Source organism: Wolffia australiana, chromosome 11 (genome assembly GCF_029677425.1).
Source record: "Wolffia australiana isolate 7733 chromosome 11, ASM2967742v1".
Lineage (NCBI taxonomy): Eukaryota > Viridiplantae > Streptophyta > Magnoliopsida > Alismatales > Araceae > Wolffia > Wolffia australiana.
The window spans coordinates 3677683-3699451 of record NC_135845.1 but is presented as its reverse complement, the minus strand read 5'-3'; the positions used below and the strand labels follow the sequence as shown (position 1 = coordinate 3699451).

The following is a 21769-nucleotide window of genomic DNA, read 5'->3' as shown; positions in this document are numbered from 1 at the left end:
TGGCTCTGCCTGCGAGGTTGAGAGTGCAGCACTGTCCGGGGCTGAGCGCGCGGCTCTGCGCAGGGCTGAGCGTGCAACTCTGCCTGTGGTTGGGCAGACAACTTTGCATGAGGTAGAGCGCACAACTCTGCTCAAAGCTGAGCTTGCGCTTTGGCGCTGCCTTTGTCGGCACCGCCCGCAGTGGCTTTCTTTGCTTGGTGCTGTCTAAAGCAAAGGCATACAACTTGTAATATGAACCACGTGGGCAGGGGATGCATACCCACATTGGCATACAATTACTCAAGGATATTAAAACCAGTCTGAAATAGAAGAGTTTGCCCGGGCATATCCCACTATTTGCCATCCAAATTGGGTGAAATATTTACCCAATTTTTCTATCCTTGGAAAGCTTCAAACTCATTCATCCTGAATTTCAAATGTAAGAAATTCACACATTCATATTCAGTGCCAAACTTGTCACACTAGTCTTGAAATGGTGCCACACTTGGCGTGCAGCGACAAAGAGCCGTAAAATTTCTTAAGCAGCTTCCTGTAATCATAAAACTACAAAGAGAATGATTAATTAGCTATTTGAAATATATCTTAAAAACTGAAATAAATAGTTATTTTCAAACAAATATACGTACATGATGATAGATAGTACATTGTTCTGTCTGGAATATCCTGAAAAACTAGAATATAAATAAATAGGATAAAATGTATTTCAATTTTTCACCCGATAGATTATGTTTAAAATATTTTTCACCTTAACGTGTTGCGTAATAAACCATAAATGAGATTAAAGTATTACCTTAATATTTTTTATGCAATAAAATTTCAAGTAATTTCCTTTTGAAGCATATAGTACGCATCAAATCCACAATGAGTATGAAAAACTAATATTTGTTTTTCAAACAAACATAATATAATTTTTTTTGTTTTTATTGGAATTAATTTCAAAAGAAAGAAAATTAAATAAATATTTTTAATAAATGAAATAAGTAGTTATTATATTTGAGATAATTTTATTCTAATTAAAAGAGTATTAACGATTTTTGGCAACTTTTAGGGTAGGAAATAAACTACAGACACTAATATAACTTCACCCACAGTTTGGGTTCAATTGGTTCAAAGTATATCGTTCTAGTAACTTATATTATTTGAAATTTTAACATAATCTTTGGGATACTGTCAATATTAAAATGATCAAATATATTTTTATAAAGATATTGCCATCTGGTCTATCTTATGTTGATACTATTGGATTCACTGACATATATTGCATTAATAACTCATTTTAATAGTAAGAAAAATATTATTTGTATTCAAATATTTTGTGACAATTATATTGATTGATATTTATTAAAATATGTTGCAACATATTCCAAAACCATTTTACATTCTTATAGAAAACCCAATACTTTTAAGTGTTTTTTTATTCACTAAATATATTCTACACATGCTAAAGTTTTATCTTAAAGTATGTGCCTCCTGAAACAATTAATGTAACTTGAGTCAGAATATGTCTGTGCACCCTTGAGTCATTGAACTAATAAGAATTTGAAAAAATGTATTGTCCTTTTTATCATAATTCACTTTTAAAATACAAAAAATGTTTGAAATGAGAAAAAGAATATAATCTAAAATCAGAAAACACTAATGGATGCAGCCCAATACGTGGAAAATCATGAGCATTTTGAGGAAAAATATGCATGGTAAAAAAATTGCATTTTAAGGATTATATTTGTTTTTTTAAATATTATTCCTATTTATAGTTATTATATAACATGAATATTATTATTCCGTAAAAGATAAGATATCAATCTATTATCTTGTCTTTAATATTGACTGGAAAATTAATAAATTGATATTTATAAAAACGTAATAACTAAATTAAGTAAAATAAATCAGACATTAATAATGGTATTAACTTATTCCCATCAGTATCATGTATTGGGGTTGTTGCACTTTTATTCTAACTCTTAATAACTTTTTTATTCACGAAGTACTCAAACACCCATGTTTTTTTGCTTTGGCGGATTGGATGATGCCTTAGGGATTGCAAGTGTGTTTGGACATAAATTCATGTTGGAACAGATTTTTTCTAAGCTTATGTTGGTGTAATTATACTTCTGAAGGTAGATTAAATATCATCATCAATGTGTTACAATAAATGAATTTAAATATGATTATAATATTTAAATTTAACTATTGCTTTTTTAAAAGTCTAAATTTCTAGTAAGTTATAATATGTGACATGTTCACATAATTCTTTGGAAAAGTTTCAAGATAATAAAGATCAACTATATTTGTAAATGATATTTGATTTGGACCTAGATTAAGTGGATTTTCTGGAACATGCTGAAACATAAGTGAACCTGAACCTGGTTCCTGTGCAGAATGCTGGCAAGAAGCTGAACCTGGTTCATGCGCTTATTTGACGGTCTGGAAATTTGATGACAACCACAGTGACTTATTCTTGATCGAGATTTGAGAACCAGATTCCATTCTCTGTCTTACACGAGATTTGGAAGACTCTAGGTTGTGACTTGGCCACTGGGTGGCATGTTGCGGGTTTCGTCCAGTTTGTGAAACCAGCAATGTCAATCTCTGACAGGATTCATGATCTTTCTCAAGAACAAGAAGGAAAAAGTGGAGCGGAGAGAGAGAACACCCAAGATAGTGAGATAGAGAGATCGTTGTTAATGCATAAAATCATCAATACAATTGGTTGCTATTTATCCTAGTAGCTAATAATGTTAATCTTAGTTAGTTTCTACAACTTAATCATAGCTGTTATAACAAGCTATAACAGCTAGGTTAAGAAGAATGTCGTGTGTTGGATCCTCAACGGTTTGCATTTAATCCTAGTCGCTACATCTTTACCTAGCTATATTTAATCCTAGACACTATATCTTTACCCATCTATATCTCATCCTAACCATCTTTGTTCCTACATTTCATCCTAGCTGCAAGTTTCTCATAACGAGTATACGGTACGTGTCCCAATTTTACTAGATCATCTTTCATACAAATGCTGAGAGTGATGCTGACATGGTGCCGAGTTTCTAACCTTGTTATCACTGCCCATCATGCTCAACGATGGATAATTGAAGATGTTGAGATTCTCTCTCAACATTGTAAATCTTGTTTTTGGCACCGCACATTGGCAAGCTGTTCTTCACTCTTGATAAACCTGATGTGGATGTTCTTGTCGGCTAATTGCTCCTGCACAAAGTAAAAATCAATCTTGATATGCTTTTTTGAGCATGGAATACATGATTGGCTGCAAGATACATCACACCAATGTTGTCACACCATAATACATGACGGCTTGCTTTATATTCTTGAATTTTTCTCAAGAGTGACTATATCCAAAGGATCTCTGATGCGCAGTTTGCCAAGGCTTTGTATTCTGCTTCTGTACTTGAACGGACCAAAATTGGCTGTTTCTTCGAGCTCCACCAGACTAGATTTTTACCCATATAAAGTAAGAAGGCACAAATTGAACGTCTATCCACACTATCACTTGCCCAATCTGCATCACTAAAGGCATTGACCGTGAAAGATGAATCTTTACGAATAAGTAATCCACATAAAATACTGCCCCTTAAATATCGCAGAAGATGCTTTAGAGCTTGCCAATCACAGTTGGTAGGTTAATGCATCTTCTGACATTATTTATTTACAATAAAGGCAATATATGGCCGAGTTAGGGTGAGCTACTGAAGGGATCCCACTATTTGTTGACACAATGTGTCATCCTTGTAAGAAATTTCATTAGATACAGATGAAGAGACAGCACATGGTGCAGATGCGCACTTACATTGTTCCATGTACAGACGTTTTTTTAAATGATTGTGACAAGATATAACCTTTTTCACGTCTGATAAATTTAATTCCAAGAAAATTATGGGCAGGTCCTAAATCTTTAATAACAAATTCGGAGTTTAAAAGGTTCACAATGCTTGAAATTTCAGTCTTATTTGGACATAGAATGAGAATGTCATCCACATATCTTGGGATAAAAATAGGTTCATTTTGCAGTTTGAGAAATAACGAAGTGCCAGTTTAGATCCGATAAATCTGAGTGATGCAAGGAACACTGTAAGTTTAGTAAACCATGCTCTGGGGGACTGTTTAAGTCCACAGAGCAATTTTTAGAACAAATATACATGATTTGGGAGCAACTTATCTGGAAATCCTGCGGGTTGTTCCATATAGATTAATTTGTTTAAATCTCCATGTAGAAATGCATTGGATTTGTCTAATTGATGTATATTCCAACCGCTACTTATTTCTAGATATAGCAATAAACAAATGATTGTATGCTTAATGAGTGAACTAAAGTCTCATTAAAATCAAACCACTTTTGCTGGTGGTATCCCTTTGCAACTAGATGTGCCTTGTACTTGCCTATATATCCAGAACATTTTTTTTCAATTTTTATACCCATTTACAACCAATGATATGGAAATTTGAATTTTGCGGTACCAATGCCCAAGTTTTATTAGACATTAAGGCTCGATATTCACAATCAATTGCTTGCATCCAATGCTGATGCTGGGATGCATCAGAGAAAAAGGTAGGTTTGACTATTGCAGCAATATTGGAAGTAAAATATTGGGGTAGAGGATGTCGAAAGGAACAAATATTGAGAGTTTTAGTGTGCTGATTATCATAGTGTTCATTAGTTAGTTTGTCTGCCAGTTGGTAAATATTATGAAGAGGTTTGGTTTTCATAATGATACCATGTAGGCATTAATTCAGGATATACATTTTTCAGGGAGTTAGATTTGACTTCTACAGAAGATGGAGTAAAAAATGGTGAGATATTTGTAGATGTAGATGTTGAGAGTATTGGCAGTTGAAGAGTCCGAGAAATTAGACTCTTCAACTGCAGGTTCCTTGAACATAACAACATACGGATCCTCACATGATGTGTTTTTATTATGCAATGTTTCTACGGGAATAGAAGTTGATGAATTAATTCCTAGTATGCGGTGAAGACCACAACGAGATATAACACGAAATCGGGAAGATGAGCTGCCTTGTCTGGATTGCAGGCCAGCTCCTGCTCCCCTGCCTCCAGTTGCAGCCTGCAACTGATTCTTGAGAATTACTTTCAATACCCTTTTCTCTGGTCTCCCCCCCTTTATTTGTATCTTCCAAGTCTCCTTATTGGATGAGTCTTATTTTCTTTCTTTGGTAATTCTTGGAGAAGAAGCGACTCATATCAGTTTCCTATACATGTACTACAATAGATGGATTTTGCATTCCACATCAGAAGCAGCAGAGGTAGATTGAGTGCATTAATTCATCTTCACAATCCCATTTTCCAACAGGTGTTCAACCGTATCACTGATGGTCTCTTCTAGTGTCCTCGCCACCCATCCCAACTGCTTCAGCTTCTCAGAGCTCAAATTACTTTCATTACCAACCCCGGTGAAGCTGAAACAACAAGCAATATCACCTCATTTATAAGAAACAAAAGAACTTAATCTCACACACTTCAAGAAGTGGATTCTTACCTCTTTGGGTACTTGAAATTTGGGTACATACTCTTCAACTTATCCACAAAATCCTTAGTTCTCATCGAAAAAGACGAGCATATGTATCTACCCTTGGCTTCGGTCTTCTCGTAAATCAGGAGCATTGCATCAGCGAGATCCCTGACATCAATGAACATCTCCATCCTGCTCATCGCTGTTTCTCGTTCTCCTATATATTAATTCATAAATTATCAGATTTTTCTTTGAAAACCAGGGAGGATGTCGTGTTGGGGGATGAACCATTTATTGTCCGGATGATAAGTAAACTGCTTGCGTTGATTGTTGGCTGAAGCAGAGGGCCGATGATCAGTGCTGGGCAGATTGTCACCAAGTGTAATCCCCTTTCCTTGGCATACTCGAAGGCCTTTTTTTCTGCTATTGTTTTGGAATAGCAGTACCAGTTCTGCAGAATAGCTGAAACTTTGTTATGGTCTCTCAATTCCCAAAGCACAAAATGAAATGTAGAAACTTTACCGGCAAAGGGGTAAAAAATGAAAAAACACGTTATAAGCAAGGTAGACGACTGTAAATATTTGATCTGACTTGTTTGAAAATAGACAACTGAAAATAAACATGTTGGATAGATGTAACCGGTTTAATAGATCATTAGAGAAAATTATATGAAATTATATTAGGGTACACTGTCGGAAGCATATTTTCTATAAATATGGAAAGAGAGATGACTATAAATGAAAAATTGACTTGCTTGCAAATTAATAAAACTGAAAAAATCATAACTGATAGATCTCAAAGGGTAAATATAACTTCTGACATAATTGCAATAAATTATATTAGGGCACACAGGTGAAAGTATAGAACTCTTATATATGTAGATAGAAAGAAAGAAGAAAGATAAAGCATGAATAGAACGATAGAGAGATATAGAGAGAGATGGAGAGATAGATAGATGGAGAGATAGATAGATGGATAGATAGATAGAGAGATAGAGAGATAGATAGATAGATAGATAGAGATAGAGAGATAAATAGATAGATAGAGAGAGAGAGTGAGAGAGAGAGAGAGAGAGAGAGAGAGAGAGAGAGAGAGAGAGAGAGAGAGATTACCCCAGTTGATTTGCAGTACTCCTCGCTGGACCAATCTCTCTCATCCAATACCCGACCAGAATGAGAATCTGGGTCCATATAAACAGCCACGACAGATGAGACCATAACAAAACGCTTAACTTTTGCCTCACTACATGCTTTGAGAACGTTCAATGTTCCATCCAGAGCAGGTGCAATCATTTCGACCTGAAAATAACATTCAACATTTTGGATAGCTTAAATTTTAATCATTTAAAATACTTGAACCAGGAATGATAAGCGCCCTTAAAATGAGACTAATTAATGAGGAGATTTAAGAAGAAATCAAGAGAGAGAAAGAGAGTATGAGAAAGGTTTATAAAAAGATAAACAGACTGATAGATAACCTAAAAATGAGCTGTCAAAAAAGATGAAATCAGAAAACGGGTTACAGGACAAGAATTAAAAATTACGCAAACATGAAACGATAGGATGGAAGACTGATTTGGATATATATAGATTTGCATAGATCGTACCTCTGGATTTTTCACTTGACCTGGAGGAACCGGGCACGCAGTATGAAAAACTCCTTCACATCCATCAATGGCAGACATCAAAGAATAGTAATCAAGAAGATCCGCCTTGAAGAGCTTAAGATTCTCAGCATTTTCAAGATTTTTCAAGTGGGCATTTTTGGGGTCACCTGGAGAAATTTCATGATTTTTCCACACATCAGAGTTCGGTGATCTGACCACAAGTTGTATTATGCAGACTGTTTTAGGACTAAAATTCCAAAAAGAAAAGAAGGAAAAAAGAAAATATGATTGAAGAAATCCTCATTCCACAGGGCTTCCCATACGGGCAAGTGGATGAGTCTAATAAGTTTCCTCAAACAAGCTTCAATGATTCCAGCAAATCTAACGGGAATCTCCCAAAAAATCCAGAATTTGAGAAAAAAATTTGAAGTCAACATCGTGGGCGACCGCGATTTCGCCGCTCACACAAACACGGTGAGAGTGGACCGAGGAATAATCACTGAATAAGCAGACGGGCAGGTTAAAAAAAGCGGAAAAATCGACTAATTCAGTAATCCCTCATCTCAACATGAAACGGAAATGCGGAATAAATTTCTTCAAACAAGCTTCATCAATTCCAATAAATTTTATCAAATTCTAAGCAAAAAATAGCGAACAGAACTCGGGTTCAACATCAAATTCTACCCAAAAAAGAATGGAGGAGGAATCCATACTCGGGTCTCTGACTGTTCCATGGACGACGAACCCTTTGGAGAGAAGAAGCTTAACTAGCCACGAGGCCGCGAAGCCGCCAGCGCCGGTCACGCAGACCCTCTTCTCTCCTGCCATTACAGCACTCTTCTAACTACTCTCCTCACCCCAATGTGTGCAAATAAGCTTCGAAGGAGGACGACGGATGAAGGAACAGAACAGACGGGACGGATGACGTAACTGAGAGGGACTGACTGTAATTTGTGAACTAATATCTAGGGTTTGACCCAGTTTTTAGGATCACTGTGATTTGAATGGCATGGAGAAAGAAGAGAAAATAAAATGAAAGGAAGATAAAAAAGGAAAGAAGAACAGAGGATGAATAAAAGAAGATAATATGAAAAAGATGAAAATAAAAGTGCTGTCCGGTTGACGGACTTAAACCTTATCCAAACTTCTGCATTGTGCAGGTCTGGTCTTGTCTGGTCTCAGGTTGAATGGCATGGAGAAAGAAGAGAAAGTAAGATGAAAAGAAGATAAAAAAGGAGGAATGAAGAGCAGAGGATGAATAAAAGAAGATGAAAAATAGTAGAACAGTAAGAGAGGAAGAATAGGAGAAGGATAAAAAAAAAAAAGAAGAGAAGATGAAAATAGAAGAAGAATCAAATATGAAAATAAGAAGAATGGACAATGAAAATATTAATAACAAAGAAGAATAATTCAAGAAAGAGAAAAAATAATGGACGATGAAAAGTTTAATAAAAGAATAAGAAAGGGAGAATCAAATTAGTGGAAAAAGAAAATAAACAAATGAAATAGGAAGAGGAGAAAAGGAAAATATAGAAGAAAATGAGGAAAGAAGAAGGGAAGAGAGGGGGAGATGGGGAGAGAGAAAGGAGGGAAGAAATGGGAAGAGAGGGCGCAGGGTGTACTGTACGATGAAGGAGAGAAGGGGAGGGGCCAGCCGGTGCGAACAAGGAGGGGGGTTTGGCCAAGTCTGTTCCTGGTCCAAGTTGACTCTCAGATTGGATCTAGACTGACCGGCTGATGGGGGACCATCTAGCTTCGAAGACCCGGTCTCAACCAGTTCGTCGAGTGAGGGCTGGCGCATGAGATCCAACCTTCAAAGTACTCGGCCTAGTCAATGCACCCTGGAGGTTAGACATTATCTTTCGCTTATTTTTCCTTGCTTTGTAGGCCTTGTATGTGGGTCGTGTATGTGTTTGTGTGTGTTTGTTCGCATGTGCTAGGGCCGCTGAGCGGACCTACATGTTTGTGCGTGTGTGAGCCCGTGTGTGGGGCTGTTTGTGGGCCTCTCTCCTATTAGGGGCCCCTAGGGTCCTTTATTTGGGCCTTCTCCCCTTTATTTCTAAGGGGCAAAGCACATATTTACCCCCCTATAAGAGGGGGGGAGGTACCGATCGGAAGGAAGAAGAATTTTGAGAAAAAAATGTGATCCCTTGGAAGTTTTTTTCATTACTTAGGTGTTTTCTTAGTTATTTTTAGATTTCCCAATATTTACAAAAATGCCATTGATATTTTGGAAAAAATCTGAAAACCCTAACTTGGCCGACATCATTGCTGCTGCCGCCGCGTCCTTGTCCGCCGCCCCCGTCGCACTTGCTTGCGGCTGCAGCCCCGTCCCGCTCGCCGTCTGCGGCCGTCGCCCTTCCAGCCATCAGCCGCGGCCCCTTTCGCGGCTGCTGCCCTCACCGCCGCCAGCCGGGACCTTGCCCGCAGCTGCCGGCCTCGCGGCCGCTAGCCGTGGCGCCGTCCGCGGTTGTCGCTCGTGGTCGCTGACCCGCGGCTGCCTTCTGCTTTGACTGCGGCCAGCCTGCTTGCAGCTGCCACCATACATGCTGTTGAGCCCCGTCGTCACGTCCACAACTGCGCCCACTGCCATGCCCGATGTTGCGTCCGCCGCCACGCCCGCCGTTGCGCCCACCACTGCGCTGTCGTGCCTTCCCGCATCACGGTGCCTACCTGCGCCATCGCACCTACTCGTGCCACAATCGCGCCTACTACTGATGTTGAGTCACGTGTCGCCCTATAGAACACCGCTACTGGTGAGGCCATTGTTTACACAATCGCTTGCACAAGGACTATCGCACCCCTATGTATCAGCACCTTCGCTCGGCCCAACGCCCTGCACCCTCTTTGATGGGTCCCACATCACTTCTCATCACTACGGTCATAGCTGACTTGACTCCGTGTTTGCAAGTAGACTCATAATTACCCTTTTGACGTTATATTATTTCTTTTAGTGCCTCTGAACGTTTTTCCACCGCCGGGGTTAGGGTAGTGATAGATAGGAATAACATTCAGCGGATAGGTTTCTATTGGTATGACCTTGGTTGGATTGTTGAAGGTGCATGCGATGGCAGCAGTTTCCATGCTCGTGCTGTCGGCCTTCGACCCATCACATGGGTCATCGGGAGCCTAGTGGCATTCCCAGGTCCTGCTTATTGTGACCTAGTGGAAGTCGGCGTCCGTCGATGCCGGGTTTTATACTTCTCATTGATTTCATTGTCGTATTATCATTTGCATTTCACTAGCATTATTCATCTCTGCTGCCTAACATGACTGCCCCACGCTCCCTATGGTGCAACACAAGCCATTCGATCTGGCGTCCTTCGTGTTACATCACCAACTCATCCACCTTGAAATGGCGGACCAACGGTCGCAATACGGTCTAGTCTGACCGGTCCTCAGTCCAGAATGATGAACCGTACTAGTCTCTAGGCTTAAGGACAGATGACAGATAGTGGATGGCCTTTCGGTCAGTCATCAGTCACCGTATCTCACGTTTTTGGTACATTGCCATTTGAGAGTTAAAATGATCTGTCTAAAATGGCGACTGAGCAAACGAAAGATGGTTGTAAACCTAGAGTATATCATTGGCTCTCAGAAATGGGGTGAAATGGATTGGTGTGGGACAGAACAGATGAGGGACAGCCATCTATCCCCAATTGTCATGCGGTCAAATCCTGAGCTAGGAACAATGCTCGAACTTGACGTGTGCTGGCCTCAGTGCTTGGAGCAGAACACTGAGCAGCCTTGATTTTTTGCTACGGAAGTCTTCGTAATAGCTTAAGATTGCGTAGAAGGGGTTAGAAGAGAAGGTGGGGACGTAACCCCGTACATGAATAGGGTCATTACATTCATATCCTAAAGATGTTACATCGTAGTCATGGACATTACATGGGGGAAGACGAGGGAAGATACCGAAGTAACGAGACGAGGCGCTGCTCGCCTTGGTAGTGTTGCTCTTGCGCCTTGAGGCCCACCGCTCCATGCGCCTGCCTGCCCCGCCGTTACACACGTGCCCCTAGGCCAGACACCGCGCGCCTGAGGGTATGACGCTCGACCATCTGCCACCCCATCTAAGCCTTGACGCTCCACCCGCCACTAGCACCCACGCTGACACCTGTCGCACATGGTTTGCCCGAACACCGCTGAGCTCAGTGCCTCAAGCTGGATGCTATGCGCCCGCATCGTCTCAGTGCTCACTATGCAATGATGCCTTAGTCTCGTGGCGGAATGTATTCTGCCCCGCGCCCTACACACACAGCGTGCGCGCCGCGTCCGCAGCCATGCGGTATGGCCGCACGACCTCGTGACCAACTGCGGTGCTGCCGCCCAGCCTGTGTGTCTCGCACACGCGTGCGTGCGCGCTCTTGGAAGCCTGCATGACCACTACGCGCGGGCATCACCTGATCCGCCACGCTTGAGCACTGATGGGGACGTGAACCGTTAGGGCAATGGCCTAAAAGATCAAGGTCAGACATCACCACCAGTAGTGCGTGTTGTAGTGTCACACTGAAGAACTCAGTATCCAAATCGTGAGTTCAGCACACGGACATGTCCCCATGGTTAGCACCCAGGCCTTTGTGCAGGAATGCCACATACTTTGGCGCCTTAAACCAAGCCTTAGTGGCAACCGATGATGGAACAAGACAAAATGAAATGTATAAAGGCTTTCATCATAACTTAGAATTACCCCTTCTGAGGTCTAAACGGAAAACACGTGATGGTAAGGGGCAATGATGATGTATGAAGGATCAAAATATAGCTTTAAGAAGATAACATGTGACCATTTTAATATATCTTGAAAGGATGCACTAAACACATGCTTTCTTATGCATCCTGATAAAGTTAGTGTGTTTAAAATTATGTGAAAATATAAATAAATGGTGGGAAAAGTAAAATGTTAATTAACATCTAACCATTTCCTACAAGTTTTGTAGAACTATGATATTTCTACATTCAAATTGAAATAGATGAATGAAATCCACAATGATTAAGATGTTAAAACTCATAATTTCATATTATAATACCACAACTATTTTTATCTTTGCTACATTTTGATTTGATTTTGACGTTTAATATTTATTGTTATATAGCAATTTTATGCCTAAAAAATATCTAGATATATGATAATGATCAATAGATTTTTAATATAAACTACTTTAAAAAGGGGAAAAATTATATGAAGAAAATCATATCCTAGATGTTGTTAGATTGATAGCCAACAAGTTCTAAATTAATACTTCTGCCCAGCATTATTAGTATAGTTCTTTTACCTAGACGACTGTATAAAGTTACAGTTTACCATTGTCCCTAAATATCTGGAGATACAGAAATCAATAAGTTACTCAAGTTATATGATTTTAAAGATAAGGGAATTTCAATGATTACTAATGACACAAATACTACAAATATTCATTAAAATTCAATATCATACGAATAATAATAAATATTCTTTCATGATAAGAATTTATTAGCTGCTTGCTAAGTAAAACTTTTGGATTAACTAATTTAGTAATTCAATTTGGAGTAAACAGTTAAAAATTAAGTAAAGTTAAAAACTATTCATAAATTCTTATGAAATTTATGAAATCTAATTTATGAAAAATAATCTTTATCTAGATAAATTTCAATCATTACATTCCAATCACATAAGATCATTACATTCTGACACTTTCCTCTCAATTTCAATTCAAACCTAATCTCAATTATAAATAAATTAAAGTTCATTTCATTTATTCAAAAAATGTTATACTTTTCATGCACTTTTTATTCACCTTTTGAGCAAATATCAACGAGAGAAAATAGAATATCCCCAAATAAAATATTTATGATCAGTAATTGTGAACTATTTTCTTGAACTGGCCTACGGTTAGTTAGATTCATCTAGGTAATTGTTAAAAAATTTATAGCACATTTATCAACCCTGGAATGTTTTGAAATGTTCATTCTAGAGCATACACATAGAAACAACAAAAATAGGAGCTTAAACTTATTTCAATTTCTAAATGAAAATTAAAGGCATCCTAATTTCACGGCAAATAAAATCAGCCAATCCCTTAAGTGCATTTCTTTTATTTCTAATGGTTTAGTCTTATGTTGATTTATTCAGTACTCCCGAATGAATCTCAACCGACCATTGAAGAAAATACAGCAAGAGTTACTTAAACTTTTATTTTTCTTAACTCTTTGCCATATTTATTTATATTACTCTTTTTAATTTGACTAATATATTATCAAGAAGTGTTTTCTCGAATAGAAACTCAATCTATTTTATCTCATAATGTAGTGAAGATATATGTAATGTACTAAGTTAATACACCAGTTTTCTTTTAACATCATTTTGCAATTTTTCCATGTTGAGGCAACAAAGTTTATCTCAAAGAAGATATATTAGACCATACTCATGTCCATTTCTGAACCCTTAGGTATCAGCAATGTGCGCACTTACAATATTGGCTATTTAGTTTGCTTAAAAAGTGAACAATGTGACATCATTATACAACTAAAATATCCAATAGATGAGGTATGCTTTTACGAGTGCATCCAATTTAACTTTTTTTATTTCTTTATTAGTCACATAATTCAAGTTCTGAATCATAATATTTTTTTAACATTAAGTTCTGAATCATAGTATTTTAATAAATTGATCTTTCTGTGGTATCGTGTACTTCCATTCATGTCCATTTCAAGTATCTCATTATTATTTCATCGATAAAAAGTGTTATTTATTTTGATGACATTAAATACCACTTTTTGTGAAATAATAAATACAATATAACCTACTATAAACACGCCATATTAGTCATCAAATTATGCATTTAAGTAATCAATGGTCAAAATTTGGACTGCTCTAGTTCAACTAGGGAGATAAAATAGTTTATGGAGATGTAGGGAGAGAGAGGGTGAGAGAGACTGTGTGTCCTCTTATGGATAAGATGACTAGAACAAAGTGCAAGTCTTCTTTAAGGAACCACGAGATATTAACTGATATTTTGGTATACCAGTAAGAATAAGAAACTAGACATTTGTAGTAATCTCTAATAATCTTGGACTTATTAATATCAGAAGATTTATTGTATCAGAGTACAAGTTTTTCACTTATATATCAGAAATATATTTGAGAGAACCGACAGAGTTTGATATCTTGATGACCTGAACATTACCAACAAGAGTTGACGAATAAAAATTGGTGCAAACTATAAACATAATCTTAAATAGCGTTATTTTCCCCAAGAAATTATTTTCTCACTAGATGATATGATTCACGATTAGCTCCTTTCAATTTTATATGGAAAAACAAGGGGGGTGACTATTGTATCAATAGGATAAGAATCCAGCTAATGAATGAGGGAAAAAAATAGTGATACAAAAACAGAGAAATAAATTATTCGATTAAGTTTTATGGAGAATATCTTAACATGGATATGAAGGCAAGGAGGAAATTAATTACAGATACCCCGGAGAGCATAGTGATTGGCAGTCAGTTTGGAAAAAAAATAGATTTCAACTTTCACACTAAAAAAAAGAAAACAAACAGGTTATAAATGACACCAAACTAGATAAATACAATCCGTAAAAAGGTTCAGGCACGCTGAGTTTGCGCTGATGATTAAATACCATATTCTTAGTTTGCGCTTCCCTGATTTTTTGTTATTATGACAATTTTCCACTCATTATTGTGTGATCCATGTGGTGCACTATGATGTACTCACAGGCTAAGGTTTCCGTTGCTTGTTTCTCAAACTTTACCACTCATGCTCCTTACTTCAGCATTCATCAATGACACACCTTACATAGATGAAACCTATTCTGAAATCGAGATTTTTTAATTTATTCAGAAGAAAATTAAAAAACAGAAACGAACAGCGGTTGAAACGAAGCAATACTAGTAAAATTCAAAGTAAATAGAGATAATAGCTTAACTAAAAATAACTTGAGAATAAAGCTGAATCAATTCCATTTATGGAACTTGAAAGACTTCTAGGTTGCGTCATGAAACATAGCCAGTGAATCCCTCACTGGAGGTAGAAAGGTCCTTAACACAATATTCAAAGTAGAGATGCCCCCAGTTTTAATTAACATTTAGGATATTTTTATTGAGGAAATCTTGAACGGTATCCTGGATTGAATCCTCAAGTGGTATCTGCTTCCAACCTAGTCGCATTAGCTTCTCAGAGCTGATCAGGCGAAGTGGTTTCTCCTCATTGGTGCTGAAACCAGATAATCCACAAAAGCTCATTAGAGACCAAAAAAGAAAATATAGATATTCACAGCATGTATGTGACCAAATAATGCAATTACCAGTTTGGGTAAGGAAAGTTTGGGTATAGGTTTTTCAATTTATCGCAAAAATCTGTCATCTTCATGGAGTATGAATGACAAATGTATCTTCCCCCTGCCTCTGACTTCTCATAGACTAGAAGAAGTGCATCAGCAACGTCTCTAACATCAACCAAGAACAGTACGTCGTGGGCCATCAATGATATTCTATTCCCTGTTTTCAACAGTCGAACCTTACATAACCAAGTAGCAATTAACGGAAATAAACGATCCTAGGAATATATTCACAATGGCTCAGGACAGATCTTCAAAAAATAAAAACTGAAAAAGAAAGAAATGACATGGCCCAATAATGTTAATGTCAGTTGAATAAATTATATGAAAATAGTTGTGCATTAGAGTCATAGAAGCAATAACTTGGGAAGGAAACCTTTCAAAAACTCAATGAACTGCTCGATACTCGCATTGATAGTCGGCTGGAGAAGTGGCCCAATAACCAGAGAAGGGCAAAGCGTGACGAGATCTAGCCCATTTGACTTGGAGTAATCAACTGCCTTCTCCTCTGAAACAGTCTTCGAGAAAGCATACCAGAACTGCATCATATAAATGCAATGATGATGGGTTTGAGCTCTAGCATAAAAAGACTAGCACATTACTCAATCTGAATAAATTTATGGGAGACAGAGGGGAAAGGTACCCCGGCGTTCTTGCAGAATTCCTTGTCTGACCAACAATCCTCATCCACTACTTTATCCAACGGCCAGGATAGATTCCAGCCCACAGCAGCAAGGGATGAAACCAAAACAATCCGCCTTACTCCTTTAGAGCATGCTTTGAGCACATTAAGAGTGCCATCAACGGCTGGCGGAATCATCTCAACCTGGACAGAAAAGAAAAGTAGAAGACGATTTTAGCCTGTGAATCTGATAATTTACATCATTCTAACTGGAGGAAGTACTCCACTTTTCTAAACTTCAGATGAAAGAAAGATGTAACCAGGAGATTGTGAAAGTAAGGCATTGATCATCATCATAACATTTACAAGCCCAAAAGGTTGACTTTTTTGCTTAAATAAATCTGCTAGTAAAACTGCAATCCGAAATCCCAAAAGGTTAAATTTAGATAAGTGATCTTACCTCAGGGTCAGCAAAGTCCTGCACAGGAACAGGGCAAGCTACATGGAAAACCCCTTCGCATCCAGCAATGGCGGCTGACAGAGACTCGTAATCGAGCAAGTCTGCTTTAAAGAGATGAAGATTTTCCGCATTATCCAATTTCCGCAGGTGGGTGTTCTTCGGATCATCTGAAGCGGCAAGAAAAAAAAAATAGCTATGACCATCTTTAACCCCAAGAATTACAATATGAAAAAATTGGAAAAAAAAAACAGCTTTCAACTGGTCCAAGTCTTCTCAACGATTGAATGGACAACCGAGGAAATCTCTGTGATCTTCATACTGAAAATGAAACATGGGTTACACAGTTCAACAGATGGTTCATTCTAACCTGGGTCTCTGACTGTGCCATGAACGATGAATCCCTTGGAAAGAAGCAGCTTTACCAGCCAGGAGGCAACGTAGCCCCCAGCCCCTGTCACACAAACCCTCCTGCTCTCCGCCATGACCCAGATTCTCTCGTGTTCGCTTGCCCTTTTCTCTCTATCGCCTGCTCCTCTCTCTACCTCTCAATCTCTAACGCTCGTCACCCTCTTTGTACCTCTAACGACAGACATCATGGGGGCAGTAGAGACGCAGATCACCACCGCTCGACTGAAATTGTCCACCGTGATGCCACGATGACCAATATTACTAATTTACTACCAATACGGGCCGCATCATTATCCAAGGTCAAGATTCCCACCCTAAGAAGAAGCACCCACACCAGCTGGTTACTGCCTAGAAGGACCACACCATGACTACTAGAGCTGACCTTACGAGCCGACCCCTATTCAGTACCAGGCGTGTGACGCGTACAACGCACCTTACGCGCGGAGCCTCACTACCCGTCGGCCCCTCAGATGACTTCGACCCCGTATGGCCAAGCCCCGACTCAAGCGCCACCATACGGCTGCCAGGACTATTACGGGGCACCTCGCGCATCCCCAGCACCATCATTGTCGTATCTTCAAGCGCTGACCTACGTGTCGTGTAACCCGTATGGTGCACCAATGCCACTTGTCCTGCCTCTGGTTGCACCCACACCCTCGTGCCATATGCGCCCCCAGTCCAGTATGGGTAGTACGCCCCACCGATGCCACCTGCGCCACGGACTGCCGATATGCCAACAAACCAGCCTTCCAGGCTCTGCCAGAGGCACTAGTACTCAAACCCCGAGAACTCTATGGTCCACAGGACGTCAGGCAACAACAGCGTGCACGTCATCACTACGATGACGATGATAGAGAGTGAAGAGAGGCGCACCATGCCATGATCTAGAAGAGTGTCCTGATCAGGGCACTTGTGTAAGAGGGTACACGAAACCCAAAGGACTACATGGATTGGGAGTCTTACCTAGAGTGCTTCCTTCAGTTGTACGACATAGATGATGATTTATGCATCGCATACGTCGAGCTCCGGCTAGAGGATATGCCAAGATCATTTATAAGAACAAGAAGGATGCCACAAGATGATGCCGAGATCCTCTGATGATGTGGGATGTCATGTTAAGCTAGCTTAAGGATAAATATATCCTTAAGCTCTTTATGACGCGACTCATATTTAAGTGGATGGAACTTGAGCAAGCCAAGCGCAAGGTGGGTGACTACATCAAGGATTTTGCGGAACTCCGCATGCGCTATAGATTAGTTAAGAGTCCAGAGATTCATATTTCTCTCTGGGCATACGACCTCCAACCAGAGTTGGGTGCCAAGGTTCTAGAACAAAACCCAACAACTATTGAACAAGCCTATAGCTTAGTAGAGAGAACCAAGTTCCCCTATGAGGACGCAACCCTTACGCTGACCATAGCATCTCAGACGACTACCACCCCTTGGCCCTGACCGAGACAGCCAAGTTGTCCCGACCATTAGATGGATTAAGGGGGTTACCTCGACCCCTAGGAGCATTACTCCACCCATGAATACTATCCCTATTAAACAGGCCGCCTCTTTAGTCAGTTCGACCGCCTCCCACCTTGGCAAGGAGGCGTATTAGTACAGTGCTTACTATCCCTATTAGTACAGGCGTATTAGTACTATCCCTATTAGTACAGTGCTTACAAGTGCAAAGGTTTTGGGAGTCGTAGGTCTGACTGCCCATCATACCTGAATGTGGTATTAGCGGGAACCCAATTGACCCTCCACCAGATGAGGACTTTGAGGTCGATGTCTCTTCGGGCGAGTGCCTCAAAGACAATATCTGTGAGAAACATCTAGGATATATCCAGATCACACTCGCCACCCCAGGCCCATCGTCCCAGATAGTGAATTTCCAGATTGAGCAAGACGTCCCATTTCCTAAGCTTGCTAGAGCCCAAGGGCCCACTCTGGCTATGTCGCCCATGCCACGACCCATGATCTGAGTAGCAGTACTACAAGCCCCTAAGGGGGGCCCGACGCACCCAGTTTCTACGTCTCCAAGTACCGCCTTAGCATCATTGACCCCTGTCTTAGTGAGTATACTACAACCATCATCAACTCAATTGACACCCAGCCCCATTGAGCTTGCTCAACGCATGTCGATCTTCTACATGTACGTCAAAATCAGAGGACGTATTTGTAAATTGATCATAGATAGTGTGAGCTGCATTAATGCAGTCTCTAAAGATACTGTGGCCAAACTAGGCATCGCCTTAGTGCCACACTCGATACCTTACAACGTGTCAAGGATTGACATTTCCACCCTTCCAATAAGCTCATTGTTCCTCATACCATTGAATATGAGAACTTATGAGGAGCAGGTGCTGTGTGATGTACTGCCCATGAGAATATGCAGTATCATATTGGACGGCCATTGTTGTTTGACAATGACGTTCAACTAGTGGGTTGAGTGAATGCATGTTTGTTCATATATGGTGGATGGTACTCATCGGTTCAACTGATGTTATGGTCCTGACTGGCCTGACAACGTCATCGTAGCCAAAGATACCATTGACAACCAATGGGTGCATACTTAGACAAGAGCTTGACTAAGAAAGGGAGGACTCCCCCGTTTGCTTTGATCCTACTCTGGGTGTTCCCGTCGAGGACTCACTTCGCATGCCCGATGCACCTGCGTTGACTATGCTCATGCCAATTTTGGGGACGTCTTTCCCAAAGAGCTCCCCGATGAGCTCCCACCAATGTGTAGCATACCATCAATCTTGTTTTGGTTGCTTCACTCCCAAACCTCGTGCATTACTAGATGAATCTGGTAAAATACAAGGAGCTATAATGGTAGGTGAAGGAGCTCCTATCCAGGGGCCTCATACGGGAGAGTCTAAGCCCTGGGTAGTCCCCACATTATTAGTGCTTAAGAAGGACGGGACAGGGCACATATGCTGTGACTCTTGTGCCATCAACAAGATAACGGTAAAGTACCAATTTCCTATACCTCAGGTACATGACCTCTTTGATGAGGTGACCGAAGTGACCATCTTATCAAAGATTGGCTTATGACATGGGTACCACCAGGTATGCATTCGACCAAATGACAAGTGGAAGACGACCTTCAAGATCAAGGATGACTTATTCAAATGGAACATCATGCCTTTTGGGCTATCAAATGCCCCGAGTACATTCAAGTGGCGTTCGTCAATAGATTCGTCATCCTGAATTTCGACACCATTTTGATTTTTTGAATTGTTCCAATATGCATCATTTACACTACGAGAGGTGTGCGCTGCACTACAACGGGAAAAAATGTACGCTCACCCGAAGAAGTGTAGTTTCTTTATGGAAGAGGTCTCCTTCCTTGGTTTCATCTTATGAGCTCACATATTTTCTGCCGACTCCGCCAAGATCAATGTCATTACTACTTGGCTCAAGCTCAGGGATGTCCATGATGTCCATAGTTTTATGGGCTTGGCAACCTTCTATATTCATTCATAGATTTAGTGGCATCACAATGCCCTTCACATATCTCATCATACTTGAGAATTTTGAGTAGACGAAGGTGACCGATAAGGCCTTCAAGGATGTTAAACGCCTCAAGACCAAGGGTATAGTACTGTGACAACCCGACTTCGACAAGGTTTCTCAAGTTGCGTGTTATGCCTCTAGCGTTTGTGTTGATGGTGTGCTTAGTCAAGATGGACACCCCGCGTAGTATTTCAGCGAGAAACTGAATGTACAAGGTGACGTTACGACAACTACCATCATGAGTTCTACGCCCTCATCCAACCTCTCCGATACTTGCCACATTACCTCCTCCCTAATGAATTCATGCTATTTTCAGATCATAGTGCATTGAGGTATGACCACAAGAAGGTTAGTGATCGACATGCCCGTTGGATCACCTATTTATAAGATTACACATTCATCATCCGGCACAAGAAGGGATAGGATAAGACCGTAGCCGATGCTCTTAGTTGGAGACTAGACGTCCTTAACATGACGACAACGCAAGTTCTACGGACTGCCCCAATTTAAGCAAGATAATCAACGCAATTCATGATGGACCGAAGTCTAAATATCAAGACTACTACCTTTCAAACAGCTAACTCTTCCATGGAAAGAGATTATGTGTGCCCCGCTCCTTGCTGTGACATTTTATTATCTAGGAAACACACACAGGTGGCCTGAGTGATTTCGGTGTCAACAAGACCATCGAATCCTTACCACACCATTCTGTCATGGTGGTAGTTGATAGATTCTCAAAAATGGCCTGTTTTGTGCCGTGTTCATAGGCAACGAATGCCTCACAAGGAGCGCGATGGTTTTTTGATGAGATCGTTTGCCTGCATGTAGTACCATGAATGATTGTATCAGACCGCGATGTGCGTTTTACTAGTTACTTCTTGAAGACCGCATGGGTCTTGATAAGAGCGAAGCTCAAGTTCTCCATGGCCTACCATTCGCAAACGGATGGGCAGATGGAAGTGGCAAATCGTGGTTTAGGGAACTTGCTCTGTTGCATCATGGGGGATAACTTCACCACTTGGGATCATGTGAACCCATGGGTCGAGTTTTCTTCAACTCATCCGTGAACCATACCACTGGTCGCATACCGTTCAAGATCGTGTATGGCAAGGTACCTCGTAGGCCCTTCAACCTCATTCATGTAGATCCCCATACTAGGACTTCCGAGGATGGCCATGCATTCACACAACATATTGGGGACATGCATCATGACATTCGTACTCGCAGTGTCACACAAAACGAGAAGTAAAAGGTTGCCACTGACGTGGGTAATTGGGGAGATCTAGTCATGGTCCAGTTGAGGCCCAAGAGATACTCTCTTGGGGTCTTTATGAAGATTCATGCTCG

General features: G+C 40.2%; 2 protein-coding genes across 2 annotated transcripts; both read right to left on the bottom strand.

The window, feature by feature from the left end:
• Window positions 1-5171: 5171 nt before the first annotated feature.
• Window positions 5172-7961, bottom strand: LOC144709753 (cinnamoyl-CoA reductase 2-like). Its single transcript, XM_078583383.1, has 6 exons — window positions 7803-7961; window positions 7090-7256; window positions 6596-6781; window positions 5772-5934; window positions 5511-5700; window positions 5172-5430 (listed from the first exon to the last, which is right to left on the bottom strand). Exons 1-6 carry the CDS (start codon window positions 7915-7917, stop codon window positions 5292-5294), a joined length of 960 nt encoding a protein of 319 aa, XP_078439509.1. The 5' UTR covers window positions 7918-7961; the 3' UTR covers window positions 5172-5291.
• A 7061-nt stretch (window positions 7962-15022) lies between these two features.
• Window positions 15023-17149, bottom strand: LOC144709629 (cinnamoyl-CoA reductase 1-like). The gene is made up of 6 exons (XM_078583217.1): window positions 16873-17149; window positions 16506-16672; window positions 16067-16249; window positions 15800-15962; window positions 15391-15583; window positions 15023-15299 (listed from the first exon to the last, which is right to left on the bottom strand). The coding sequence occupies exons 1-6, from the start codon at window positions 16985-16987 to the stop codon at window positions 15161-15163; spliced, it is 960 nt and encodes a 319-aa protein (XP_078439343.1). The 5' UTR covers window positions 16988-17149; the 3' UTR covers window positions 15023-15160.
• Window positions 17150-21769: the final 4620 nt, after the last annotated feature.